At 38.9% G+C, this 25255-nt stretch overlaps 1 protein-coding gene across 1 annotated transcript in view; it reads left to right on the top strand.

The window, feature by feature from the left end:
- Positions 1 to 14265, top strand: part of LOC114001849 (collagen alpha-1(XV) chain-like) — a 125951-nt gene extending 111686 nt beyond the window's left edge. Inside the window, exons 33-42 of the mRNA XM_027747395.2 lie at positions 1341 to 1390; positions 3124 to 3234; positions 3970 to 4114; positions 7615 to 7679; positions 8919 to 9047; positions 9223 to 9282; positions 10599 to 10658; positions 11570 to 11755; positions 12760 to 12875; positions 13216 to 14265. Of these exons, the coding sequence (XP_027603196.2) occupies positions 1341 to 1390; positions 3124 to 3234; positions 3970 to 4114; positions 7615 to 7679; positions 8919 to 9047; positions 9223 to 9282; positions 10599 to 10658; positions 11570 to 11755; positions 12760 to 12875; positions 13216 to 13432 (1139 nt within the window). The 3' untranslated portion in view covers positions 13433 to 14265. The remainder of the gene's footprint in view (positions 1 to 1340; positions 1391 to 3123; positions 3235 to 3969; positions 4115 to 7614; positions 7680 to 8918; positions 9048 to 9222; positions 9283 to 10598; positions 10659 to 11569; positions 11756 to 12759; positions 12876 to 13215) is intronic.
- The last annotated feature ends 10990 nt before the right edge of the window (positions 14266 to 25255 follow it).

Raw genomic sequence — 25255 nt, 5'->3', positions numbered from 1 at the left:
CAGTGTAGCTTCACATTTTCTAAAAGAAAGTTCACCAAAGATCTATGACTTTATGATTGTTGGGAGGGCATAATTTTGCCATTGATTATACACATGCAAAGTGCTGTTAGCACTTAGTCCATGCAGTAACATCTGAAAACAAAGAGAAATGAAAATGTCTGGTCTGCTAGCAGAAGCCACTCAACAAAGTATGTTTCCCTCTGGCTAGTGCTAAGATCCCTAAAGGTCCTGCCAGAAATTGCCTACCAGGCCTCTACTGAATGTCTTACAGAAGAAAGCTGGACTAGGTTTGCCCTTTGAGAAACCATATCAGTCAAACTTCTCTGGCTGTCTGTACTAACAAACTAAACTCACATGGGCTTCATGTAACTTGTTCAGGCCTAGTCTGCTTCCTGGTCATTCTATGAAGACCACCTACCATTCCATTCCACCTCTCCATCCCCTTCCCCTCACATGGATCACTACAGAAAGCTGTAACTGGTGGGGTTGGAATAAAATCTAAATAGCTGCCATACTGGGAATACATTTCTGTTCCACAGTGCAGATGTACAAAATGTCTGCTTGACTTAATTTTATCTGAGGTGACATACTGAGATATGAGCCCTATGGCTGGACCCAAAGATCTCAGAAATTAATCAGAACACATTTGAGGAAAATGCATTGAACTGTTATGGAGAGCTGTAAAATAGTTTGAGAGTTTTTTTCCAAGTCTATGCCAAACAGATAATATTTGAAGGCTTTTTAGACTTTTTGTGCTGGCTTGACAGCTTTGGCTGACCACCATTGGCAGACAACGCAACACAGGTGGTATAATCATTGAATCCGATATTGGTTTTCATTGCAGACAAATGTCAAGGAACAGTTATTATACAACCAGCAGCACGGCAGCAACACCATGGCTTTCTCTTGTCAGCTATGGTACTGTCTTGGCATGAAAGACCACACAAGTACTGATGGATCACCGCACTACCAGCAAAACATATGAAAAACTTCTCTTTTACCTTGGTTTCCATCAAAGGTGTTAACTTGAATGCTTTTCTTTCACCCCTCTTCCAAGCTGCTATGTTGTCAGAAAACAGAATTTTTCATATTTGAGCCTTCTTTTTTGCTAATTTATCTGAAATTCACAGTCAGATTCAGAAGTTATTAAGGTAGAGGAGTGACATAGGGCATGTAAGTCTTGCTTTGTTAGGAAACCAAACTAAAAATATCTGTTTGATTTAAAGGTTAACGCTATTAGTGTAAATAGTTTTCCTTTAAACTCCTAAACCAATAATACCCTAAGCAATGCTTTTAAAAAGAAAATTACAGTTAATTATCGTATTTTCTTCATTTTTCAGGTCCACCTCTGCCTCCATCATATTTCAGCCACTTTATTAATAGCATAAAGGTAATTATATCCCATTTGTGTTTGAGGTCTGTTAAGTTTTTTTTAAAAGTGTACTTTACTATAAATTAAGCATAAAACAGTGTAACATAGTGAAATACAAAAAACAGATAAGAACAGTTACAAATTATATTAATTTCTTAAACTCCAGATGCATAGGCAGGTTTAATTCAAACATAGAGCTGTCCGTTGTCAGTAGTATATAAAGATTACTTTTGAAAAAAAACTTTATTACTGAAATAAACTTTTTTACTGAGGCTTTTTACCTTCCCAGTGGTATTAAAGTGAGTCATAATTCACTGTTACCTAACATATCTGCCTTAAATGAATGCTTTTGTTTCCATGCCAGCTCAGGTAAGAGACATCCATTACCTAATGGGCTCCTAGAACATTGGGCAGGGGGGCTGGGGAGCGTGGAAATCACTTCCATGTCATGCTATTTATCTTTTAAGCACACTGAATAAAATCAAATTATGGAAACTACTTTTCCTGGAAGCTTTTACAACAAAGATGTATCTGGTCTCTCTCTGTTCTATTATTCTCCTGATTGCTTCAAGTGGCTTAAAAAATGAATAACAATATGATACTATTTTAAATGTTTTTAAGTGAACAAGGCTCTTTATCAGTAGAAGATTTGAAAAAAATTGAATCAAGTTATCACTAAATGATGCCTTCAAAAGTGGTGTGCTGACAGTCTCCTTGAAGGACTCTTAAGTGCTGTCTGGTTTCTGGATTTTGTTTCTGCCTGGTGGAGTGCACCTAAGATTCCTATGATATAAAGTTCCCCATGTATGCATGGCAAAGCGGGTATGGCTTCTTTGACCTTATAGTGTAATGTCTGTAGCTTTACAGCATTAGTTGCAAAGAACTCATTTTTCATTTTCCAAAATGGCCTGCCGTACAGAAAGCTTTAGTCCTGTTTACTGGGATACTAAAAAGACTAAAAGTTGGAGGAGGAGCTGCACACATCCATCTCCCCTGGCTGTCTACAGATACCTGCCATTCTTGCTTTGTCGTTTGCCTCTTCTATTCAAAGGTTTATATCTCAGAGACGTGAAACAAAGTAGAAAAAAAAAATGAAGGAAATAAACCATCAGATAAACGAAGGGGAGGAAGGAATGTACGACTGCTGTGGTTAATTTTGCACAAAGAGATAATGGTTTAGTATTTAAATGCTTCTTCTCACCCATTGTTTCCCAAACTAACTGATAATCAGCGATGGAGGACAGAAGACATACAGTTCAATGTGTCTGCAATTTTATGTGGTGTCTGTTTTGTTTTCCTGGTACACATCTCCACCCACCTCTCTCATCATATGCACTGTAATCTTCACTTTGCCACATATATTCAAATACCTCTCTTTTCCATGTCAATCTTGCTTTGCTTTTTCCTTCGTGATGGAGAAAAGCAGAAAGCCAGGCTTTTATGCTTCCTTCGACTTCCTCTTTGCCTTCAGCTACAGCACAGAACAAGGTTTTGCTGGGAAAAATAGCAGGAAACAGCAACAGAGGCATTTTCTCTGCCTCCACCTAACCCCACCTCTCCTAGCCCTGAGAGCCTTTCAGCCTCGATAGAAAAAGCATTCCTTTTTATCCCATATCACAGAAGAAGGATGTTAAAAAGATTTCATGCAGATGCTTTTCTTTATTAAGCTCAGAGATTTCATGTAACTTTAAAAGATCAGTGCATTGAGTTCTGATCTCAGCTCAATGTTTTAAAATATTTTATCTTTAAAGGGTGAAAAAGGAGACAACGGAGTCACTGGTGTAAAAGGAGAAAAAGGAGAACCAAATGGAGGGGGTTTTTTGACAGGACCTCCTGGACCACCTGGAAGACCAGGATTAGTTGTAAGTCACACAAATTGTAGAATATGAATATTTGTGAGTACCCATTGTTTTAATTTAGAAAGCACTAAAAAGATACAAACATCAAGATGATACTAAGAACTATAGAAAAACTCATATGCTAAGCATTAGGAGAATGTTGCATTAAGTGTAAGCACACACACTTCACTGTTGTGCACAGAATTAATTTGCTATGAAATATTGATGTAACGCTGTGCTCGTCTGTCTAATATAACTACCTCAGTATGTAGATCATGCTATAACAGCATTACAAATCAAAGGAGTATATATAATTTTTGATGCTACTAGTTATATTCCCATAAATGCCAAAATAGGCCATATAAAATTAGTCACAGGCTGACTTGAAAATTATTGGCCACCTAAATAATTAATCTTATTTTCCTAGCAATCCAAAAATATGAATGAAAAGTCCAGTGTGTACCAATCTGGATCATTCCTGTGAAATTCAGCCACTTTTTGAAGGTGGTCTTGTTGTGTTAGATTAGCAAGACCACCTTCAAAAACCCCGTTGGAGCTAGTCCACGTTGCTGAGAACCATCTCCCTGGTTAAAATTTTCTTTTTCCATTATATCCATGCCTCCTTGAAGAAAATTACACACAAACTCATGTCTAAATGGCAGTGTGCTGGCAGGCATTCAGAAAATGTTGCCACCAGAGATCATGGCCCTGCAGTAGTGAAACCAATACATTCAAGGAAATACTTTTCATCACCTACAGGGACCAAAAGGAGACTCAGTTGTTGGACCCAGAGGACCTCCAGGGTTACCTGGCTTACCTGGCTTACCAGGTTATGGAAAAATTGGACCTCCTGGCCCACCTGGCCCACCTGGCCCACCAGGACCCCCTGCAATATATGGTTCAGGTGAGCTTTTCACTGTGTAAGCAAGTGTATAGCCATGTACCCAGACCCCCCTGTGACCAATTCCTTCACACCTGGCAGGATATCCCACCTGCCCACTCTCTCTGCATACCTGAATCAGGTTGTTTCCCACTCTCCTCCCGCCCTACACTGATTTCTCCTGGGGGGTGAGTTGGAACTGAGACAACGAAAGGGACAATTTCTCTGCAAACAGTTTTCACTAACTAGTGCCATGGGGAGTACTATTGCATGAAAGATTTTACTGTGGCTGTGTTTGTGGCTGGGAGGAAATCTGCATAATAGAGACAGGCTGCCTTGAGAGCTTTGTAAAATCCATCAAATTGAGCAGTTGCCTAAATTTGGGCCAAACCACTCTTCTTGTGCTGAATGGACTTGAATGAAGCTGGTGGCTGTCACAAGTGGTTTTCCACAGGGCTCAGTATTGGGTCCAGATCTGTCTAATATCTTTATCAATGATCTGGGCAAGGGGATCAAGTGCACTGTCAGTCAGCTTGCTTCCAAGTTGGGCAGGAAAGTTGATCTGCTGAAAGGCTCTACAGAGGGACAGATTGGATCAATGGGCCAAGGCTAGTGATATGAGGTTCAACAGGGCCAAGTGCCAGATCCTGCATTTGGATCACAACAGTCCCATGCGCAGCCCTACAGGCTTGGGACGGAGTAGCTGGAAAGCTGAACAGTGGAAAAGAACTTGGGGGTGCTGGTTGACAACTGCTGAACGTGAGCCAGCAGTGTGCCCAGGTCGCCATTGGCCAATGGCATCCTGGCCTGTATCAGAAATAGTGTGGCCAGCAGAACCAGGGCAGTGATTGTCACCCTGTATTTGGCACTGGTGAGGCCACACCTCAAATACTGTGTTCAGCTTTGAGCCCCTCAATTCCAGAAGGACATTGAGGTGCTGGAGCAAGTCCAGAGAAGGACAGTGAGCTGGTGAAGGTCTGGAGCACAAGTCTGATGAGGAGCAGCTAAGCGAGCTGGGGGTGTTTAACCTAGAGAAGAAGAGGCTCGGGGGAGACCTTTTCCCTCTCTACAACTACCTCAAAGAAGGTTGTAGCCAGGTGGGAGTTGGTCGCATATTCCAAGTAACAAATAACAGGACAAGTGGAAATGGCCTCAAGTTGGAGGGGAGCTTTAGATTTGATATTATGAAAAATTTTTTCATCTAAAGGATTGCCAAGCACTGGAACATGCTTCCCTGGAGTGTAACCATGGTACCTGGGGAAGTGGTTTAGTGGTGAACTTGGCAATGCTGGGTTAACGGTTGGAACTGATGATCTTAAGGGTCTTTTCCAACCCAAATAATTCTCTAATTGTCTGTTAAAAAACAGTACCCACAGCAGTCTAGAATGAGCCTGCTGGAGAACTGCTTCTAAAAAGTAGTTCCTACACAAATACTGAATAGAAACAAAACTTTGGGAAGGTTGGTTGCTCTACCTTTAATGATTGTCAACTTAATGGATTAGAAAAGGAGCAAAATGTGCTGTAAATAGTCATATCAGAAGAACTTTGCAAACAAGGTGGTATTAAAGGGAATATGTGGCTATAAACCAAGTGTCACAGTTCAAGACATTTGTGCTTTTGGCTCCTTTTGGGTCACAAGTTTGCTAGTGACAAGCCTCAATGTCCCATAACCTTAGATTAGGTTCTGGTGGATGGGGTCCTGGACTCCTCTGACATTACTTGATAGGTCTGCCTGAGTGAATGACTGATTCCTCCCTCTAGGAACTGTGCCCAGCATGGGAATCCAGCCAGGTAAAACCAGAGCAGAGCATTCCTTAATCTCAGCTGAAAATGTTATACTAATAGAAAGGGAATTTTTAAGTAAATTGAGAGGCTGTAACACAGCTCTGTTCTTCCTAAAGTTTGGTAAGGTCCTGTGAATACTTCTCTGCATCCCTGAGAACTAATGATCAGCTTGTTTTCCCACAAGACCTGTGCCTCCAGTACGCTAGTCTGGGGAGGAGATATCTCTGTCTCCAGTTTGTTCTCTCCAAGTATTTTGTGAACCTGGTCAGCCTGGTTTATGCAGCAGGTATACTGGAGACTTCCAACCTGTCATCCAGTAAATATTAGTAATTTAGTGTCTGTCAGAATTATTCATCCTCAGAATAATATTTGAGAAAGAAAAAAATCCTTAATATGTTCAACCTTGGAACATAGGCTTTATCTGAATCATGATCATCATGATACGGACAGGTCCACAGCATCCATGAAGTCAATAAAGGCCTTCAGGCCTTCTGCTGTGTAATTTATATTAAGCACTTCTGAATATTTGCTATGAGACCCAGTCAGACAAAACAAATTATTATTAGTATCCCATCTCTATACTTTCACTTATCCTCTCTGCCATTAGTCTTCATCATCCTCCTACACATTTTCCTCTTTGCTTTGTAAAAAGCTTCTTTAGGTAGCACACTGATGACTATTTGTTTTACTAAACGTTTACACAAATGTTTATTTATTTCCTGTCTTCAAGGTTCAGTTATCTCTGTTAAAGCTCTTACTATCTGTAATAGGGGGTTCACATACTGTAGTATGGGGTCCCCATATTTTAATATGGGGAAGGAGGAGTAGCTTATCTGCAGATGAATAGCTCTGAACACTTCTAAGAACTGAACCCCTTTCCCCTGCCCTTGGCTTGAAGGACCAGCTCTGGAGTATCTTGGTAAATGCCTCAGAGCATAGGTTCTTCAGTTTGTAAAAGGTGATTTCAAGTCTCCCCTGGGATTCACAAAAACAAACAAGCAAGGTCATTGTGTAGAAGCTCTTTCTTCCAAACAGCTTCAAAGTTCTGATATCATGCCATGCATTTGCACAAGATGCTTGCTTTCACTCTTGCATATCTTTCAGTCTTTCCTGCCTTAAAAGAAAGAAGTTTTTACTCCAAAAAACAGGGACTTCTCAGCTCAAGGTGAAGAAATTCAGTTTTGGAGTAAAGACAGGTACTAGTTATTAGATGGTGTGGACTGCAGTCTTAGAAGTTCAAGTTCATACCCCTGAATAATTCTTTATTGCTTTGAAACATAAGCTGAGCTTACAAGGGAATTTTTTATCTAAGGAAAAGTATTTTTTTATTTACTTTTATAGCAAAAGACATAACGAAGCCCTCCAAGTTTATATGGGCAGGAACCAAAAGTTCTTCCTCTTCCATATGCACATCAGCAGCAGCTTGCAGAACAGCATCCTGGTCAATTTAAGTGGGTCTGGCTCTTCATTTGCAGAGTTTCTACAACAAATTACAATCAAAAATTTGTCCTTAACCTCCCAAATAACAGAGAAAAGATTGTTTTATCCTTGCTTTTAAAAAAATCCTTAGAAGGCATTTTCTGTAGTTGACTTGAACACAGCTATTCAGGACTTGACTATGGCTATTTAAAACTTCCACTGCTCCTAGACGTCACCACTAAGTCCTTTCTTTATGTCACTCACATTCTCTCTCACAAAACATGTCCTTCAACATGTATTCTGTGCTTGTTTTATTTTAGCAGCTGCAATGCCTGGGCCACCAGGTCCTCCTGGAGAGCCAGGGTCACCTGCCACCAGGAATCTGGTAAGACACAAAATAAAGAAGTTGCTATATTGAAAGCTTTCATCAAATCTTTCAGTGATCACCAGTAGCACTGAAAGAAGAGTTAAAGTTCCATCCTGTGTTTTTGTTTACTAGATTGTTTTATGAACCACGTAATTTTTAGCAGGGAATCCATATAGCTGAGAAAAGGGATGAGAGGAGAAATCTGTCCCTTGCCTTGTTATAACAGCCTATTCAAATAAATGCAAAGATTGGTGGCATGCTACAGTAGTGGAATGTTATATATTCCATGTTCAAAACAATGTGGCAACTGAGATACTACGTGAGATGACACAATGTTGAGATACTAGAATAACTACTGAATGCCCAGTTTCTATGAAAAAACACTTTACATTACTAGACTGAAACCCAGTAATATAGGTCATTTGATTCTAAGATGAAAACTGTAGATTTCCCTAGCAAATCTAAAAATCATTGTGCCAGAATATACATATAAATTTGTTTTCTTTTGTTACATCATTAATCAAATCAGAATTGGATCCCAGGTATCCATGAAGTAGAAAAACCATCTAAGACAGAAGTCTTGGTAATTTCTAAATTAAGATTTCATAGTTCCTGGAAAAAAAAAAAAAAAAAAAAGAAAAAAAAAAGCCAAAAATCTCTTCAAGCTAGCAGAGGGCATTCATTGCAATTGTCGGGGGAGAAACAGATATTCCAAAACTGGTGCCCCAAGGTAGAGGACTGTAGTTACAGGCTACTGTCTCAGATAGGAGGTCCAAGCCCACTTAGGTCAAAATTAAGATTAAAAACCAATATGCAAACCTATAGTAGGGCCTGCATTATTCATAAAGCATTAATATGCATTCTGACACTGAAGACATGAGAAAGAAATGATACTCAAGTATCAAGAAATTACACTCTCCAGAAACTTGATAAACTACCTGGAATTCTCTTCTGAACTCTGCATTTTGATCTAGGATGCTAAACTGCAGCAGTGCAATGACCTTCACTCTGTACAAAATTAACTTCTGCTGTAGTTCTAGTACAGTCCACAGAATGACGATGCTGGTACGCCAAAGTAACAAAACATTTATGTTACCGAAGCTTTATGGATTAAATTATGTAAAACTGACTTTATGAGCATTTCCTTCAGAAGAAGCCTTGATATTTATGTGTTCAAATGAGACTTCAGTTTAACAATTTAACTTGCCAAATGTTCTCTGTGTCTGATGAAGTATGTTTTCTTTTCCTATTTGACAGGTTACAACATTCCAAAACATTGAGGGTATGTTGGAAAAAGTCCATTTTGTAGCAGAAGGTACACTAATCTATCTGAGGGAAACCAGTGAGGTTTTCATCCGTGTTCGAAATGGATGGAGAAAATTGCAGGTACTATTGTACTGCGTCTTAATCTTTTCCAATTCCCTTACTCACAACGGAGTTGTGGGAGATATTTTTACACAGGTGGAGTAGTATGGGTACAAAGATTCCTTTTTTTTTTTTTTAAATTTAGAGGCTCCTGGTGACATGGTTTTATTTTACTCTTCTTTTTTGGTTCTTTCAGCTTGGTGAGCTAATTCCTATCCCTGCTGACAGCCTTCCTCCTCCAGCCATATCAAGCCATGTAAGTACAAAATACTGAACCATGAAAAACTGAATCTAGATGTGTGATACACTTGGCAGTAGTTGCCTGCAGATCACTATACATGATTTTCCACTGAGATTTTTTAGTTCAAAATAAACATCCTACCTCTACATAAGCTTGCAAATTGGTTTGCATTGGACAGTCATCTCTTTCCAGTATCTTCTGACATTCCAAGACTACAGAGACAAAGCAGAATAAAGTAGGCTGCCAAAAAAAACCCCAAACAAAACAACAAAAAACAAAAACAATCAATCAAACAAAAACAAAACAAAAAAAACCAAACCCACAGATTTTGGTTTCATAACACTGAAGTAAGTCATATGAAGCCCTGATCCCCTTCAAGGAAACTCAAACAAGTGTTTCTGAAAGCAGATTTTCTTTAAAAGATTATAGTCCTGTATTCAGTGCACCATAATCAACACCTTCATGTAGCTTATCCCACAGTGTTCAGAGGGTCTATTATAATGCCTCAATTGTTAGTTAGAACTTGACCCCATTCTGCAAGTTATTGTACCAACCTGCATGTGGACATGCTGTCTGTCCCAAAAAATTACAGGAGGATGAAAACCAAGAAGTGGCAAATTGGATAGAGAACAGTATTGTTGGTGACAGGTTAATTGGTCTGCTGAGATAATGAAAGGGCGAAAGAGTGCTAGGAAGGAGCAGTGAGAAGGAAGATGGCCAGAAGGAAATAAAAAAGGTTAAAATAGGTCAGGGAGAAATTCATTTAGTATACTGGGAAAATGTCTAGATCTGAAGTTGTAATAAATTGTCTGCAGCCTCCAGTTGACACCACACGAGTTTCTCATGTGGTACAGCCGGTGACTGGTTACTCATGCGTACTGTAACTGGAGAAGAAAACTTTGCTGTTCCTGAGCAACTAATATTCCCGCCCACTGCATTTTTTTTTTCACATCCTCCATACCCTTTCAGTTTTGATTTTACTGAACTGCTCTTCTATTCCTGCCAAGAGCAGGCTTCTTCCATGCAGGATTCCAGGTGTGATCCAGCAGTAATACCAGCTCTGGCAGAGCACTGTGGAATGGGTACATTCGGGTCTAGCAAAGCTACACTGGCCAGGTCAGCTTTTAAACACATGTTTATGTGACACACCAGGCTGATGATATGCAGATAAAGTATTCTGGCTACATTGTTTGGGGCTATTTTTCAAAGGCAGGACAGTTTTAGGTTCTCCAGTGTTCAATGTTTGCTTTATTTTAAAAGTTATTGAGTGTCTAAAATTCTGATCTCAGTAGCATATTTAACATATCTGTTTGCTTGTGTTCAAATATCAGGGATTTCAGTCCATTCCAGCACTGAGACCAGTATCAAATATGAACAATGGAAAACCAGCAGTAAGTATGAAATCTGTATTGCAACTGCATAGTTGTGGTTTGAAACGTGATAGATTGCATCTTGAGGGAGAGTTGTGATATTTACTCTTCAAATTCAGAGCTTTTACTTTAGAAATTTACAAATACGCTTCTTTATTTTGTTTAGACATCTCAGACACAATTTTAAATTGTTTCCTCTGGATCTATTTTCATCATCCCAGCCCCTTTCCCATCTCAAAGAAAAAAGAATCCTGACTCTGAGTTAGGAATACCTCTTCACTTAGTGATTGTACCCACAACACAGAGTAACTTTTAAGTTAACAGTAGTGTAACGATTAAATAAGAAAAATATTCATTAGAATATTTTCTATCTATGTGGCACTGCTTGTTTTAGACAGGCATTTTAGAACCTAAGCCTTCATTTAAAAGACTTTAAAATATTTAGACAAAGAAAGCAAAGTAACTGAGTTATATTTTAAAAGACTGAAAACAAAAATTAAAAAAAAACAAGAATGTGGATTAGTTCTTGCATCTGTGCTGTTATACTTAAGCATGTTACTTCTTGTATTTTTAATGGTATATGGTCACTACTTACAACTTTTTTCCATCCTTGTAGGATTTGGGATTTTGTTTGTGTGAAAACTCCAAGACTTCTACTTGGAAATACTAGCTGCTTTAAAAAGAATTTTAATTTTTAGTAGTATATAACCTTCATGGTTTCCTTAATATTGAAAGATAAATTGGTATTTCTGCTAAGAGCCTGACAGCTCTGAGAAATGTAATGTTATGGCACCAAATAACTTTCATACCTGTTATGGAAGTTACACATTCTATGCTGGCAGGAAGAGGGGGCACTATGTTGTTTACAAAATGTCTTCCTAGTGTTCTGAACTTTTTTTTACAATGGTGCCTTTTCCTTTTTTTTCCTCTAGTTGCATCTGGTGGCTTTGAACTTCCCATTTTCTGGTGACATGCGAGCAGATTTTCAGTGTTTTCAACAGGCCCAACTAGCAGGTTTGACATCTACCTATAGAGCCTTCCTCTCGTCGCATTTGCAAGATCTGGCCACAGTTGTCAGAAAAACAGACCGATACCATTTGCCAATAGTCAATCTTAAGGTAAAAATGAGAACTTAGTATTAGTTATATTAGAATAGGCTATAGGTGCCCCAAAAATCTTGGAAAGTGACAAAAGCACAAAGTTTCAGCTCAAAAATTTTATAAAGAAGCAGCTTTGCTTCATATTTCACAGTCAGGTTCAAGAAACAAAAAAGCAGTGATGAAATGGAAAACTACTGAGCTATTATGTTTTACCTTCTGGAATGATCATGGAGTATAGTAGGATAAAATGCCTATTTTTCTCATTTCTAACTAAAATGCAAATTCTGTGCTTAGGAATGATGTTGGATTTACCCCAATGAAACAGAGAGGAGAGTCTAGAGCATGAGTCATTTTGTGGTCTCACATAAACAGACACACACTAAAACTGAGGAAAACAAACCATGTCTCTGTAGCATTGGCTGGCTCCCAGAACAAGCGGCCAAAGAAACCTACAGGAATAACACATGATGCTTGGAACATGTTGAGTGGATGCTACTCTGAAGTGCATACAAATAGAGAGCCTTGAGAGAAATTTGTGAAGACAATATTGTTTCAACTTTGACTGGAAAAACTCAAAAGGATTTTGAGAAGTAGCCCAGTGCAAAGCTTTTGCATTGAGCATTTGCAACACTTTTCACAAAATTGTGACCTTAATAGAAATTCCAGTCCAAGTTATCTCTATATTTTCTCCATATAGCTATATAGTACTTATAAGCAATTTTTCAAGCAATGCCTTAAGAACAAAAGGACAGTGGGTGATCAAGCTGAATTTTTGGACTGACAATAGAACAGACACAACTGTGAGGCAAAGGCATGGATTGGAGAGCATCTGTTTGCACAGAGATGACAGATGAGACAAGTTTGTTCAGGAACATCAAGCAGAAACTGATGAGAAAGCTGGAATCATAAGTGTCCTTAAATGTAGATAATATTTTTGATTTGTAGATAAGTCTATAAAGGTCAGGTATGACGCAGATTTGGGCTTTGTTTTGTTTGTAAAAGTAGCTTTGACATTTTAACAGGGAGAAACCCTTTTCAGTAACTGGGAATCTATATTTGATGGAAATGGTGGACAATTCAACATTCATGTTCCAATATACTCCTTTGACGGGAGGAACATCATGACTGATTCATCTTGGTAAGTTTACGTTACCCTTTATCTTTTATATGTTGCATATAAGGGTTTTTTCTACTTTTACCAGATAGTAATAGAAATAGTGGCAATATCTTGGACTATTAGAAATGTGATAAAAATTTCTTGTTTTCCTTATGACATTTTTCTTTTCCATTTCTGATAGTCTAGGAATGGGATATTAAGTTGTGTTGTCCTTTCTTTCTCTCCTTTCTGTCTTTACCTAGCCACTATTTGCTTCAAGGAGAAGGAGTGCAGAAATACAGGTCACCACATATATAGGCATGCAGTTGAATAAAGCAAAAGAGTCTCTTCCAGGAAATAACATCTTAACATTACCTTTCAGGCCTCAAAAAGTAATATGGCATGGGTCAACTGCAAATGGGATTCGACTGGTTAGCAACTACTGTGAAGCCTGGCACACAGCTGATATGGGAGCTATGGGACAAGCGTCACCACTGAAGACAGGGAAACTTCTTGATCAGAAAGTGTATAGCTGTAACAATCAGTTTATTGTTCTCTGTATTGAAAACAGTTTTGTGTCTGATCCCCAAGGAAAGTAATTCACCTGTTGCACATAGGAATATTCCATTCAATGACAGAAAAAGATGACACTGAAATTTCATTTGTAGCGATGTAAATATTTTAATTTTTGTAATTGCACATTTCAGGAAAAAAATAGCCAAAGAAAACATACCTCAACACAAACCACATTCCAGTTACGTGAAACATCCAGTGCACATATGGCTGGCTTAAAGCCCTTCCTTCCACTTGAACCCCATGCGGTTCAAGGTTTGCCAGCAGCTAACTCACAGCCCCAAGTCTTTCTGGCTGAGCTGGAGGTCACTTCAGGGCATGAGTCAAGTGTGGTCTATGAGGAAGATCCAGTAGCTGTCTTATAAGCAGTATGGCTCAGCAAGGCTGCTGCTGCTTCAGAGCTGAGAAGCTGCATGCTCCATGCTCTCCTTCTCACTTGCATAGATTTTGAATACCTAAGGCACTGTTCACATATATGCATATATACATACTGTCCCTGAGCAAGTACTGGAAGGCTGTTACACTTTACAGGGCTCGCATTTTCCAAAAAAAGCTTTGAGAACGAAGGTGCTCACCTCCTCTTAGTTTTAGTGGAAGTTGAGTACCTGACTCCTGTAAGCTTGTACAGATTGCAGCTAGGTGCTTACACAGAAATTTAGCAGCTTCCACATCTTATTTCAGCTTTTTTCTGTGCAGATTTTAGGCATAGGGCTATATGCAGGAGGAGTGAATTTCACCTAGACAAAATCTGGTCTTTATTGTGGTGCTACTGTTACCAGGAAACCTGAAAGCAATGTTAATAATAATAATCCTGTTTTACTGGTAGAACTGTGCAAAGTAAATGCAGACAAATGAACCATCTGACCTTTATTTATTTCATTGTGTATTAGAGGAGTCATTTCCTTTTGTGTCAGACTTCCAAATGAAATATGTCTGTCATGGTTTCTTTAAAGTGGGTCCTACACATTGTTATCCCACTAAAATGTATGTAAAATGATTTTCCTTTTTGTGAATTTTACCCTTCTGGCATTCACATAATTAAAGAATTGTTAATATAAAATAACCGCAACAATGATAGGAATGATCAAGTAATGGTAATATTCTTCACAAACAGTTTCACCATAATATCTGACATCTTTTGCTCTTATATTTGTCTACTACATACTTTAAAAAACATATTTACTTGTATTTTATCAGAAGTGACTATGGTGGTCAAACTCCATGTTATCATTTTTTTAAGATTTAATCTAGAATCTATGTTGGAAATACATGTTCATTTGCTGACAAATAGTGTATTAAATAACTAGACAGCTACCTTCAACAGACAAAAGCAAATCACACTTACAATACTAAACTCATATATAATTATAAAACCAAATATTGTGAAATCCAGCTTTTTTTTTTTCCAGTTGATTGTAAAAGCTTATTTCCCAGGGTCAGCTGAATGATACGTTCATTTTTTACTGGAAAAGCAAAAAGTGTAAATTACTCCATTATTACAACATGGTAATAAGGCAAAAGCCATTTATATTACATTTAAAATGTATGCACAACAATTCATTGCACTTATTTATTGTTCACTTCCCTAAAACACTGAGCACTTTTGTGCAATGCCAAATTCCTTCAGTTCACAGAGTTGGAAGAGTTGTTATATGTACATCAGGGTTTCACTCTGAGTCACAGAAAGTTCAAGGGGGAAAATAAAGTGCTTTTACCTGCTTCAAGCAGGGACCATCTACTTTTAATCCTTTAATGGCCATCAGTGTTTCTGCTTGCAGCCAGTCATCATCATCATTCCTTGCTTTTCCCCTCCTGAGCTAGAGCAGCCCTCAGGGAGCTGGTTATCTCTTTGCCTAGAATTGCAGTGACAAGAGGTGACAGGGTGATGGGATCGCACAGAAGAGCTCCGTGAAGGAGGAGGAGAGAAGACTAATAAAAACACACAGATTTTAGGAGATACTGAACTAGAGTTCAAGTTGGGTCCAGCAAAAGGAGTCCAGAGTTCGATTTGTGCCAGTCCTTTTACAGAGCTAACCCAGGAACTGAAATGGTTAAGCACCATCAATAAGTTGCTAGAGAACTCTCAGTGTTTGCTTCCCACCTCTAACATTAATCTGCAGGCTACAGTAATTGATTGCACACCCTTTAACTGAAGAAAGAGAAGGCAAACAAAAAGTTAATAACCATTTGAAAAAGAAATACTGAATTTTTCCTGGAAACATTAATTTATTTATCATGGATACTTTGGGGATGGTGCAAAATGCAGGAATACGTAGTCAATCACTAACTACAGACTTTTTCTAGGTGAAAAGCATTTTTTGTTTTGAAGGTAAATTGGCACATGAATTAAAAATTGACTTTGAATATACTACTCAAAATAGGACTTGGTTAGAATCGAACAACAGTTTTCAGCGGAAACATTATTTTTAATGCAATGTTTACTGGCTTGTATTAAATTTGACAGCTAACTTTGATCCAAACAGGAGACATGAACTGTGTCATTTTCAAGAGACATGCATTAAGTCACAACACTTTTTGTTCTAATTTACCTGCTCTTTAATAATCAAAAGGAATTAAGACTCCTTGGTAACAAATGAAAACATTTTTTCATTGTGTGTTTCACCTCCTCAAGGACCATTCTCTTAAAAAAGTGCAAATACTGCAGCAGATAGCCCCCGATTTAAAAAAAATAATACACAAACCATACCTGTTATCGTCACTGCTTTATGCAGTCAGAATATAATTTCTACCAGCAGGGCAAATGTGTACTTACAAGTCGTTACTCTTTAGTATTTTGAAAGCAGTACATCACAATCAGTAATACATCTGTCTGAATTGACTGAACACATCCAATGGCCCTTGTGGTATTATTCAATGATTTTTAAAATAATTTTTTGATGTGAAATTGCGAGGGTTGGGATTTTTTTTTATTCTGAATTTGTAACACATCCTTCCAAATTGTTTAAAACTTGGTGTGAGAGAATATAGGTTTTAATCTGATTAGGAAAAGGGGGAGGTCATATTGGGCGAAAGTGCAGGAATGTGCATGCATGCACATATAAATGCAGGCACACTTCTGTCCAAATACCTTTTTTCATCCTTGCCACCTTATATCCCGTGACTGAGATAGTCTTTGACTGCCTCATTATCTATTTTGACCTCGTGCATGGAGGTAAATGTTATATTAGGATGGAGGAATTTCTGATAGTCAATTTACAAATCTGAGCTCAACAAAAACCTAGCTTCCCCTCGAGTCACTTTCCTACAGTTCTCTTCTTCATGATTGCAAATATTCCCCCACAGGGTCATATTTGTACTGAATTGTGAATACCTTAAAGTCCTGTTCTGTCCCACTGATTTTGTTAGCAATAGGTAATCAGCAGGTCTTTCGCCCTTCTTAGTTCAGGGATCTTTTCTCTGGGCGATGGCAAAACATGTCATGTTACCATTTATCAGTAGTGTGCTGCTCTGCCCAGATGAACCACAGCGAGATGAGTGGTTTCTCCTCTCACTGCTGCTATAAGCAAGCCAAACCTGTGAGTTTCTGCAGTGCAGCATGTAAATCTCAAAGGACTGATAATTAACAAAACTCATCTATCTTGGTGTGACCAAAGGCTGCCTAGCCTTGCCTCAGAGCTGTGCAGTGAAAGAAGAAAGAATGAGTTGCAGTATGTCCTGCCTTGAAGATTCCACAGTTCCTCTTCTTTTGTGCTGAAATTTAGGTGTTACTTGCAATTCTCAGTACTCTCCTGGAGAAGAGAACCTGTCTTCTAGATTTTAAAGGAATTAGATGCTAGAATTGCAGTTTCATTTTGGTGTTCAAGTATTGGAGTTAATGGTATGCATGCATCTTAAAAAACATCTCATTGGGGTTTGGCTGTTATTTGTTGGTTTAATATGTAGTCAGAGCCTGCACTCTAACTGTTCCTCCCTGCTGTCTCTCCTTAATGCGTCAACAGTAGCTGTCCAGATATAAAAATATTTCTAGATTAGCATCTACTTAAGTACTTTGCTACTGTAACCTGAACCTAGCCTCCCTTTTTTAACCTGTCAGAGGACTGTTATTTGCTGCATCTTAAAAGGCCTATTTTGTACCTTGGTACAGCTTCCACTGTTACCTGTCGATCTAAACTTTTTACTTACCAGATTCTCTTCCATTGTGTCTGTAATAAAAAACAAACAAACAAACAAACAAACCCCACCAACCAACAAAGCCTACTAATTCTACTCCTAATTAATGGCCATATGTACATACAATCTAACATGGAGGTGCACCCAGAGCTCCAGCAGTTCAGCTCCAGCAGTATTAGGCTTTGCCTGCAGAAGAGGGGAAAAAAGTCAGAACATCTCCTTGTCCTGTGTGGGCAAGAGAGGGTAATAGAATTACAGACAATACAGACTGTGGGAATTTCTACACTGAGCCGGTTTGCCTGGGGTAGAGTTAATTTTCTTCACAGTAGCAGGTATAGGGCTGTGTTTTGGCTGTGTGCTGAAAACAGTGCTGTTAACACAGGCATGTTTTCATTATTGCTGAGCAGTGCTTACACAGCTCAAGGATTTTTCTGCCTCTGACCCCACCACACCAGTGAGGAGACCGGGGGTGCACAAGCAGTTGAGAGTGGAAGCAGCCAGGATGGCTGACCCCAACTAACCTAATGGATATCCCATACTATATGGCATCATGCTCAGCATAAAAAGCTGGGGGAAGAAGGGGGGAAGGGGGAATATTTGGAGGGATGGTGTTTGTCTTCCCAAGTCACAGTTCTGCACGATGGAGCCCTGCTGTCCTGGAGATGGCTGAACAATGCCTGCCAATGAGAAGCAGTGAATTAATTCCTTGTTTTGCTTTGTTTGCATGCATGGCTTTTGCTTTACCTATTTAACTCAGCTCATGACTCTCCCCCGTACCACAGTGAGGGAAGTGATCCAGCAGCTGTGTGGGGGCTTAGTTGCCAGCCGATGTTAAGCCAGACATACGTCTGAAGTCAGTTCAGCATCACACCCTGGTGTTGATCAGAGGTAACATTATAACCTTTCCTCACTGGTCTCAGGGGTACTAGTGATGCTTCTGCAGAAAAGGGAGTGACAGCCCTGTTTAACCTTATATAAGAATTAACTAAGATCACCAGCAAATTCAAATTCAGACCAGGATTATGATGACAGTGCCTCTGCAGGAAGGGTAGGTTTTGTACACTGCACTTGGAATATGTTCACATGATTAACAGCATAATAGCTGTGTTTTCCACTGAGCAGTACCAATACCACCTCATAGGCGTTTTGTTTGACCTTCTTTGTTTCGAGATACATCCACCAAGATCCCAGCCATAGTAATGGCTTGCTACTGGAAAAACATTATCTCCCCACGTATTTAGAGGATGAGTTGGCTTTAGCCTCCAAAAATGTTTCACTGGTGTTTAGCTTTGCTCTACAGTTATGTATTTTAACTTTGCAGTCTTCAAGGTTTCAGTTATAGAGTCACAGAATATGCTGAGTTGGAAGGGACCCATCAGGATCATCAAGTCCAACCCTTAGCCCTGCACAGAACCATCCCCAAGAGTCACACCATGTGCCTGAGAGTATTGTCCAAATAGTTCTTGAACTCTATGAGGCTTGGTGCTGTGACCACTTCCCTGGGGAGCCTGTTCCAGTCCTCAAGCACCCTCTGGGTGAAAAACCTTTTCCTGATATCTAACTTAACCCTCCCCTGACTCAGCTTCATGCCGTTTCCTCAAATCCTGTCACTGGTCACCAGAGAAAAGACATCAGTTCCTGTCCCTCAGCTTCCCCTCATAAGGATGTTGAAGACTGCAATGAGGTCTCCTCTCAGTCTCCTTTTCTCCAGGCTGCACAAAAGAAGTCCCTAGGGCTTGGGAAGTCCCTAGTGTACATCTGTGAACAGGTTGTTTCAGAAGCATTCACTACTGTCTTTCTCTGACTTTGGTTCTGCCTACAGAGTAAGAACGTCTGGCTCTCGGCAGCTTTTTCCCATATGACTACTCTGCAAAGTTTCTCTATCATTATGGCAAAGCTGCTCTTAAATCACAAATTTAACTCAGACATTTTCTGTTCTTGATCTCAAACATCCAGGATTCAGAGGTAGCCCATACCAGGAAGACACAGCAATCTTGACACCTTACACTCACAAGTCAAGATCTTTCAAACAAATCCTGAGACTGTCTGCCTCCTTTGTTGGGATATTCAAAGCCAAAACCACTGTATAAAGGCTAATTGGTTTAACAGTTTGGAAGAGTACACTAAAATTTGCTATGGCAGAGCTGATCTGAGTAATTAAAGCGTACACCACTGACATAGCTTGAGCATTTGGAGGGTTATTTAAAAGTGTTTTCATCCTTAAGACTGAAGAATTCCCATCTTGATCTCCATTTTCATCCAACTAAAACTTGCAGAAATTCTAAAGAGTAGATATAGAACTGCTGTTTTTGCAAAGGCTTCAGATCCAGCCAAAGCTGATGCCGTGCATTAATCCACGTGAATTAGAAATGGACATACAGACTTGTTACTAAAAAGTAAAAACTAATAGGCAGAGTTCATTGAGATAGTTAAATGTGTATTCACTTTCTCTATCCTTGCTTAACTGTAATTTGTCTTAGAATGGTAGAATAACGTAGATTGGAAATGCTCTCAGAAGGTCGTGTAATACAACTACCTGCTCAAAGTACAGCTAAGTTAATTTCAAAGTTAGATCTTCTCGAATTGCGGGCGAAGGAACTGAAGGTGCAGCAGTGTGCTCAGATGCCTATGCCTCCATTTTAAGGCAAGAAGTTGGTATTATATGCCATAGTTTTTTTCTGTTAGGGCAGGAAAGTGTCTAGTTGATGGACAGAGAATTGTCACCAAAATCAGAATAGGTTTGTGGTCTTGGCCTCTCAAAATACTGTCTGCTGAAGAAAGACCTATTTCACCTATTATGAAGAAAATGTTGGGGGAGAGAAGCAAGGTAAGTTAGTAGAATGTAACTCATAGTGTACACAACCTAGCTATTGATGATATATCAGAGGACACAGCAAGCCTTAGACACACACTAGCGACGTCCTGTTCTCAGTCGAGTGTCACACAATGACAGATAACAAACTACTCATTCTGTGAAAGTCACTAAATTACAGTATCTTTCTTACAAAACCCAATTGCTCATCACCAAGAGAAAAGCCTAGATGAGGGATCAAAATAGTCACAGCTGCATCCTCTTGTACTGGTACACTCAGTAAGACATAAGGTGGAAAGGGAGAAGGGTAAGACAAGTAAAAAGGACTGGGGAGGAGGAATAATAAGGTCCTAAAGTTGTGATGAACTCTATGAATGAGAAACTAGAAGGAAACAGGAAATTATCGGCTCTGTTTTGGATCTATAAAAGCAACTCCAAAGGCAATAAACAAGCTAGTCTACAGGTTGCAGCTATGAAAGGGACAACGAACTTGGAGGAGATGATTGTGAAGAGCAGCCCAGTTAAATCTGACATGTCAAACACAGTAATGAAAAGAATTTATGTATCCATGTCCAAAATTCATGATCCTCTAATTTCCCCTCAGCCACTGGTAAATATCCATAGGCAGCTGTGCTGCCCTTAACACTTTGGACTATGAAAGAACAAGAATCTCTTTCCATAGCTCATGAATAAGAATCCACAGTCATTGAAATAGCTCCAGTAGGAAGCACTCAGAGTAGCACTCCAAATATCCTTAGTCTTGCAAATAAGGTCTGTGAGCACAAATCACTTGGGCATTAAACCTATCTTTTCCACTAGAATAATAGGTTAAAATGTAACAGCTCCCAGGCATACTTTTGCAGAAAAACTCTGATTCTAGATAAAATCTATTAACTCTATGAAGTTTAGACAACCCTGCTCACAAGACTTTCTGTTAATTTTTAAGTGAGTATCTCTGTACACTGTGCAGAGAACTTAAACATCAACTGTAAAAAAACTACAGTGACAAGACTTGAGCTGCCTAAATTTAAAATAAGCTACTTCTAAACTACTGAAACATCTTTCAGTCAAAGGCAGGTCAAGATAAGAAGCAGAGCAGCAACTTTCTGTCATCAAAAATTAGAGCCTGCTCAAAAGTCAGTCCTAGTTCACAAGCAAGAGAGGTCTAAATTTCTTTTAGCCCAGAGTAAAATACCACGGATGAATGTGGTAACAATCCATCTATTCCACTACTTCTGGGAGAACTTGTCAGTGTCTTTCATTATTAGTAGTAGTGTCCAGTGACAGCTGTGACTCTCCCACCCAAGCCAACTCAGAAGCATACAGAGAAGTAACTACAGGACAAAGTTAGAAGAGTACAGAACAGGACAGGAACCTTCTGAGACTCAATCATGCCTTTACAGTTTTTGATGGCAGTGTTCAAATTCACACTGCATTTCAGGTTCAAGAGGTTTATGGTGGATTCATTTCACAACATTTCTTCCTCATTTTGCTCACAAGGAAAGCAATATCCAGAGAACTAGAATTACTCATCAAGGGCTTCAATGACTAAGATGTGGTGTGGCCCAAGAGAAAGGATGATCTCATGTTTGTGGCAACAGAACAGTGCCCAGAGGAATTCAATTCTGTCCCTGATTCAGTCACAGAAGAAAAGCTCCACATAAGTGGATCCATTTTTCGAGTGTGGAGTAGATCAACATGCAATACCATGAGGGTTAACATAGGCCTAAGTCAGTTCAACCATATCCAAACACCTCTGTGTTCCACATTCTTTCTTGTGCCCGCAGAAAGCGCAACGTATTAAAAGCACCCTGCAAGTAAAAGATACTTGTTCCTTTCTGGCTTAGCTCTTTATTTTGGCTCCTATGGGATAAGATATGGGCAAGTGTCAGCAGAAGGGAGGGCAGAATCCCGTAGCCTCTCAGGCTCAGAGAACAGTTATCTTACAAATGCTAAGAAGTCTCTCTTCTCAGCCAGGCCATGAGAACAAACTAATTCTGGTGTGTTTGTAGGCCAAGCCATTTTAGGGAGTTGATTCAAGTGGAAACTGAAACTGTATTTAAAAAAGAGCCACAGCCAGGCTTCAAAATATAATACTTACACAATTCTTTGACCTTTAGCAAAGTTCTAAGAAAATCTGTATCCTGGAAAAAGATAGAGCATTCAGCTTCCCAAGCAAATCTGTTATTCTGAAAACTAAGAGCATAATAGACTGTACTTCTAATGAATTCAACTGCACCTACAAAATGAGTAATCTTTTCCATAAACTAAACTGGAACAGAATGATGCACAGAGATACTCTAATTCTAATCTTTTGTCCTACTGAATCTTGAACATTTATTAGGCTCTTAATTTTCTGTCCTGTAATACAATCATTAGTTTTGGCAAAATTAGTGCTATGACCAGTTAGTTAAAATGAAATTATCTCCTTACTAGTGAGGGATTTTCCTTTCTCATCTTTTTTTCTTCATTAGATCAAATGAATATATATTCTAACTAACATAATTTCCAATATTTTGCTGGTAGGATAGTCCAGTGCCATGATGGACACATTCCTGACCTTCATTTAAAATGCTTATTTTTTTTCTTGATTTTATCCTGTCTTTAAATTAGGAAGTGATGTATTTCTCCTGGTTTTTGGTAATGCTCACCTTTAAACACCATGAACAACAGGCAGTTTGGTTGTGTGGGTGTGATGACAGTATTTTCACCACCACTCTTGCAAAAGTTCTAGGATATGTAGTTATCTAGAATCTTGGTTTAACATTCTTACAGCCTCAAGAGAGACAGTTTCTTCAGCAATCTAGTATCCAGTCTACTAGGACTTCTTGGATAAAAGTCAATTTTTGGAATTACACTCCAGGGATATGAGTGATGGAAAATGATCGTGGTAACAGAGAAACAGAATTCTGAGAAACAGAATGAAGTAAGTTATTATTTGCAACCAGAAAATATTGTTCAGGAGAATTCCTGGGTTAACTCAGGATGAATTATTATTTTTGTGTAGGTCCAGTGAAAAAAGTCTTCCCTCTCAATAATGTCACTTGGAAATGGAGAAATAACCAAGGACTCAAGTAATCTCAAAATTATATATTCTTAGAGAAAAGTTAGAAATTTAATTGGTCAAGAACTGGTAAGGAACAAAGCTCTGCAAAGGATTTCCACCATCTTTCTTGTCACCGAATTATCTGTCAACTTATTCTAATAGATCTTTAGTCTACTTTTGTCTTTTTCAATTTTTACTCTCAAGTAGTTAAAAACTCCATGATTTAAAGGAAAAAATACCTTTTCAGAACATACTACAGGAAATCTCCATATAATTTTCTTGGTTAAGGTATAGAATCTTTATAGTGTGAACTCTATTGTTTGCAAATGAACAAATGAAAACTTACAGCAAATACTGCTTAGAGAGACAACAGAAATGGGATTTTGAAACAGCCAGGTAGCATCTGAACTGTGATAGAAAGTTTGATGCTATCACTTCAGGTAACATACAGCCACATGCACTGAAGAATGAGAGTGGACAGGGAATACGTAACAAGTCTAGAAAAGCTGCAGCAAAACAGGCAATTCCAACAGCGTGCTATAAAGTAAACTGTCTTCTCTCATTCCCAGTTTGAAGGGTTAATAAATCAGTGTAAGGAATGAATGAATGAAGGTATGTTACTTTCTTCTCTCTTCTTTTTTATTTTATTTTTATTGTGAGTTTACACTCTACTGAACAAAATGTTTCTTTAATGACAAAGCAAAAGTTTTATTAAAAATCTGTTTGGTGGGGTTTTTTTAATGATAACTGATATTTAATCCAAGCTGTGATCTAGATCTCCAAATCTAATTTTGGGGTCTTAGCAGCTTATCACCACAATTCCCACATCCTACTCTAGGAAATTTTTCTTGTCTGCTATGAGCCCTAATTCCATGGAAGAAGAAGTCAAGTTTGTCAAGCCCACAGGATGCCTGCCTGCTAACGGGTACACAGAGATTTACAATGGAAAAACCTTATGATCCTAGAGAGACATCAACTTTTGGTGAGTTACACATGCTGTTCCTCCCCTCCTCAAGGCAAAACTGAGCCCAGTCTCAGGAGGAAAATGACCTTTCTTGAAAAGCAGAATGATATAAATTATTACTTGCACCCTCAATTTGGTATGAGGAGTAGTGTTCAAACAGGTAAAAGTACCTCCACAACAAAAAAAGTATCCCTCCTTAATTAGAGACAAGCTGCTTTAATGCATCTATCCTTTGCTGTAGTCATAGGTGAGATGCCCATTCCATTTCAGTTACCATAGCAATATAAGGTCTTCAAACAGACAATGATGTGCAGTCTAAAGCAATCTCCAGACACCGCTGATGTCAACCTTTGTGCTTCAGGCAACCACCTCCTAAGCTAACTAGTCTTCCTAGTCCCTGATGTGTTTATCAACATGTCTTGGACCATACACTTTTGGCCTGAATCAGAACTCTCTTTAGTGAGACTCACAGTGGACACCACTCTTTCTGACTACCTGATTTCAAATGAAGTTGAATTAGCACACATAGTAAACAATCTCAGCAGCTGATGGGCTCTACAAGCTGGAATGAAACACCAAGTTCAAGGGGTTTAACTGCCATCATTGAGATCTGCTTAAAGAACTTAGGATACTATAACATGTCAAAGTCTATTTGCTATATAATAAGGAGGGTGTTAGCTGGAGGGATCAAGCTGATGTGGTGTATTGCTGGGTTGCCCAACTTGTAACTCAGAGATATGGCACAGGTGTGTTTCACAGACTGAATTAAAAGTAAAAAGGGTTTCATACATCTTAAACTTTAACTGGCCTTCTGTTAAAGGAGATGATTAACTGGTTTTTCAATAACTGACATCTCACTCTTTTCAGCTTCAGAAACACTGAGGAAGCAAATCAGA

This window comes from Pipra filicauda, unplaced genomic scaffold (genome assembly GCF_003945595.2).
Source record: "Pipra filicauda isolate LSUMZ 115617 unplaced genomic scaffold, ASM394559v2 scaffold356_size1356884_pilon, whole genome shotgun sequence".
Taxonomy (NCBI): Eukaryota; Metazoa; Chordata; class Aves; order Passeriformes; family Pipridae; genus Pipra; species Pipra filicauda.
Note: the sequence above shows the minus strand (reverse complement) of the source record. Positions and strands in the feature narration are given on the sequence as shown.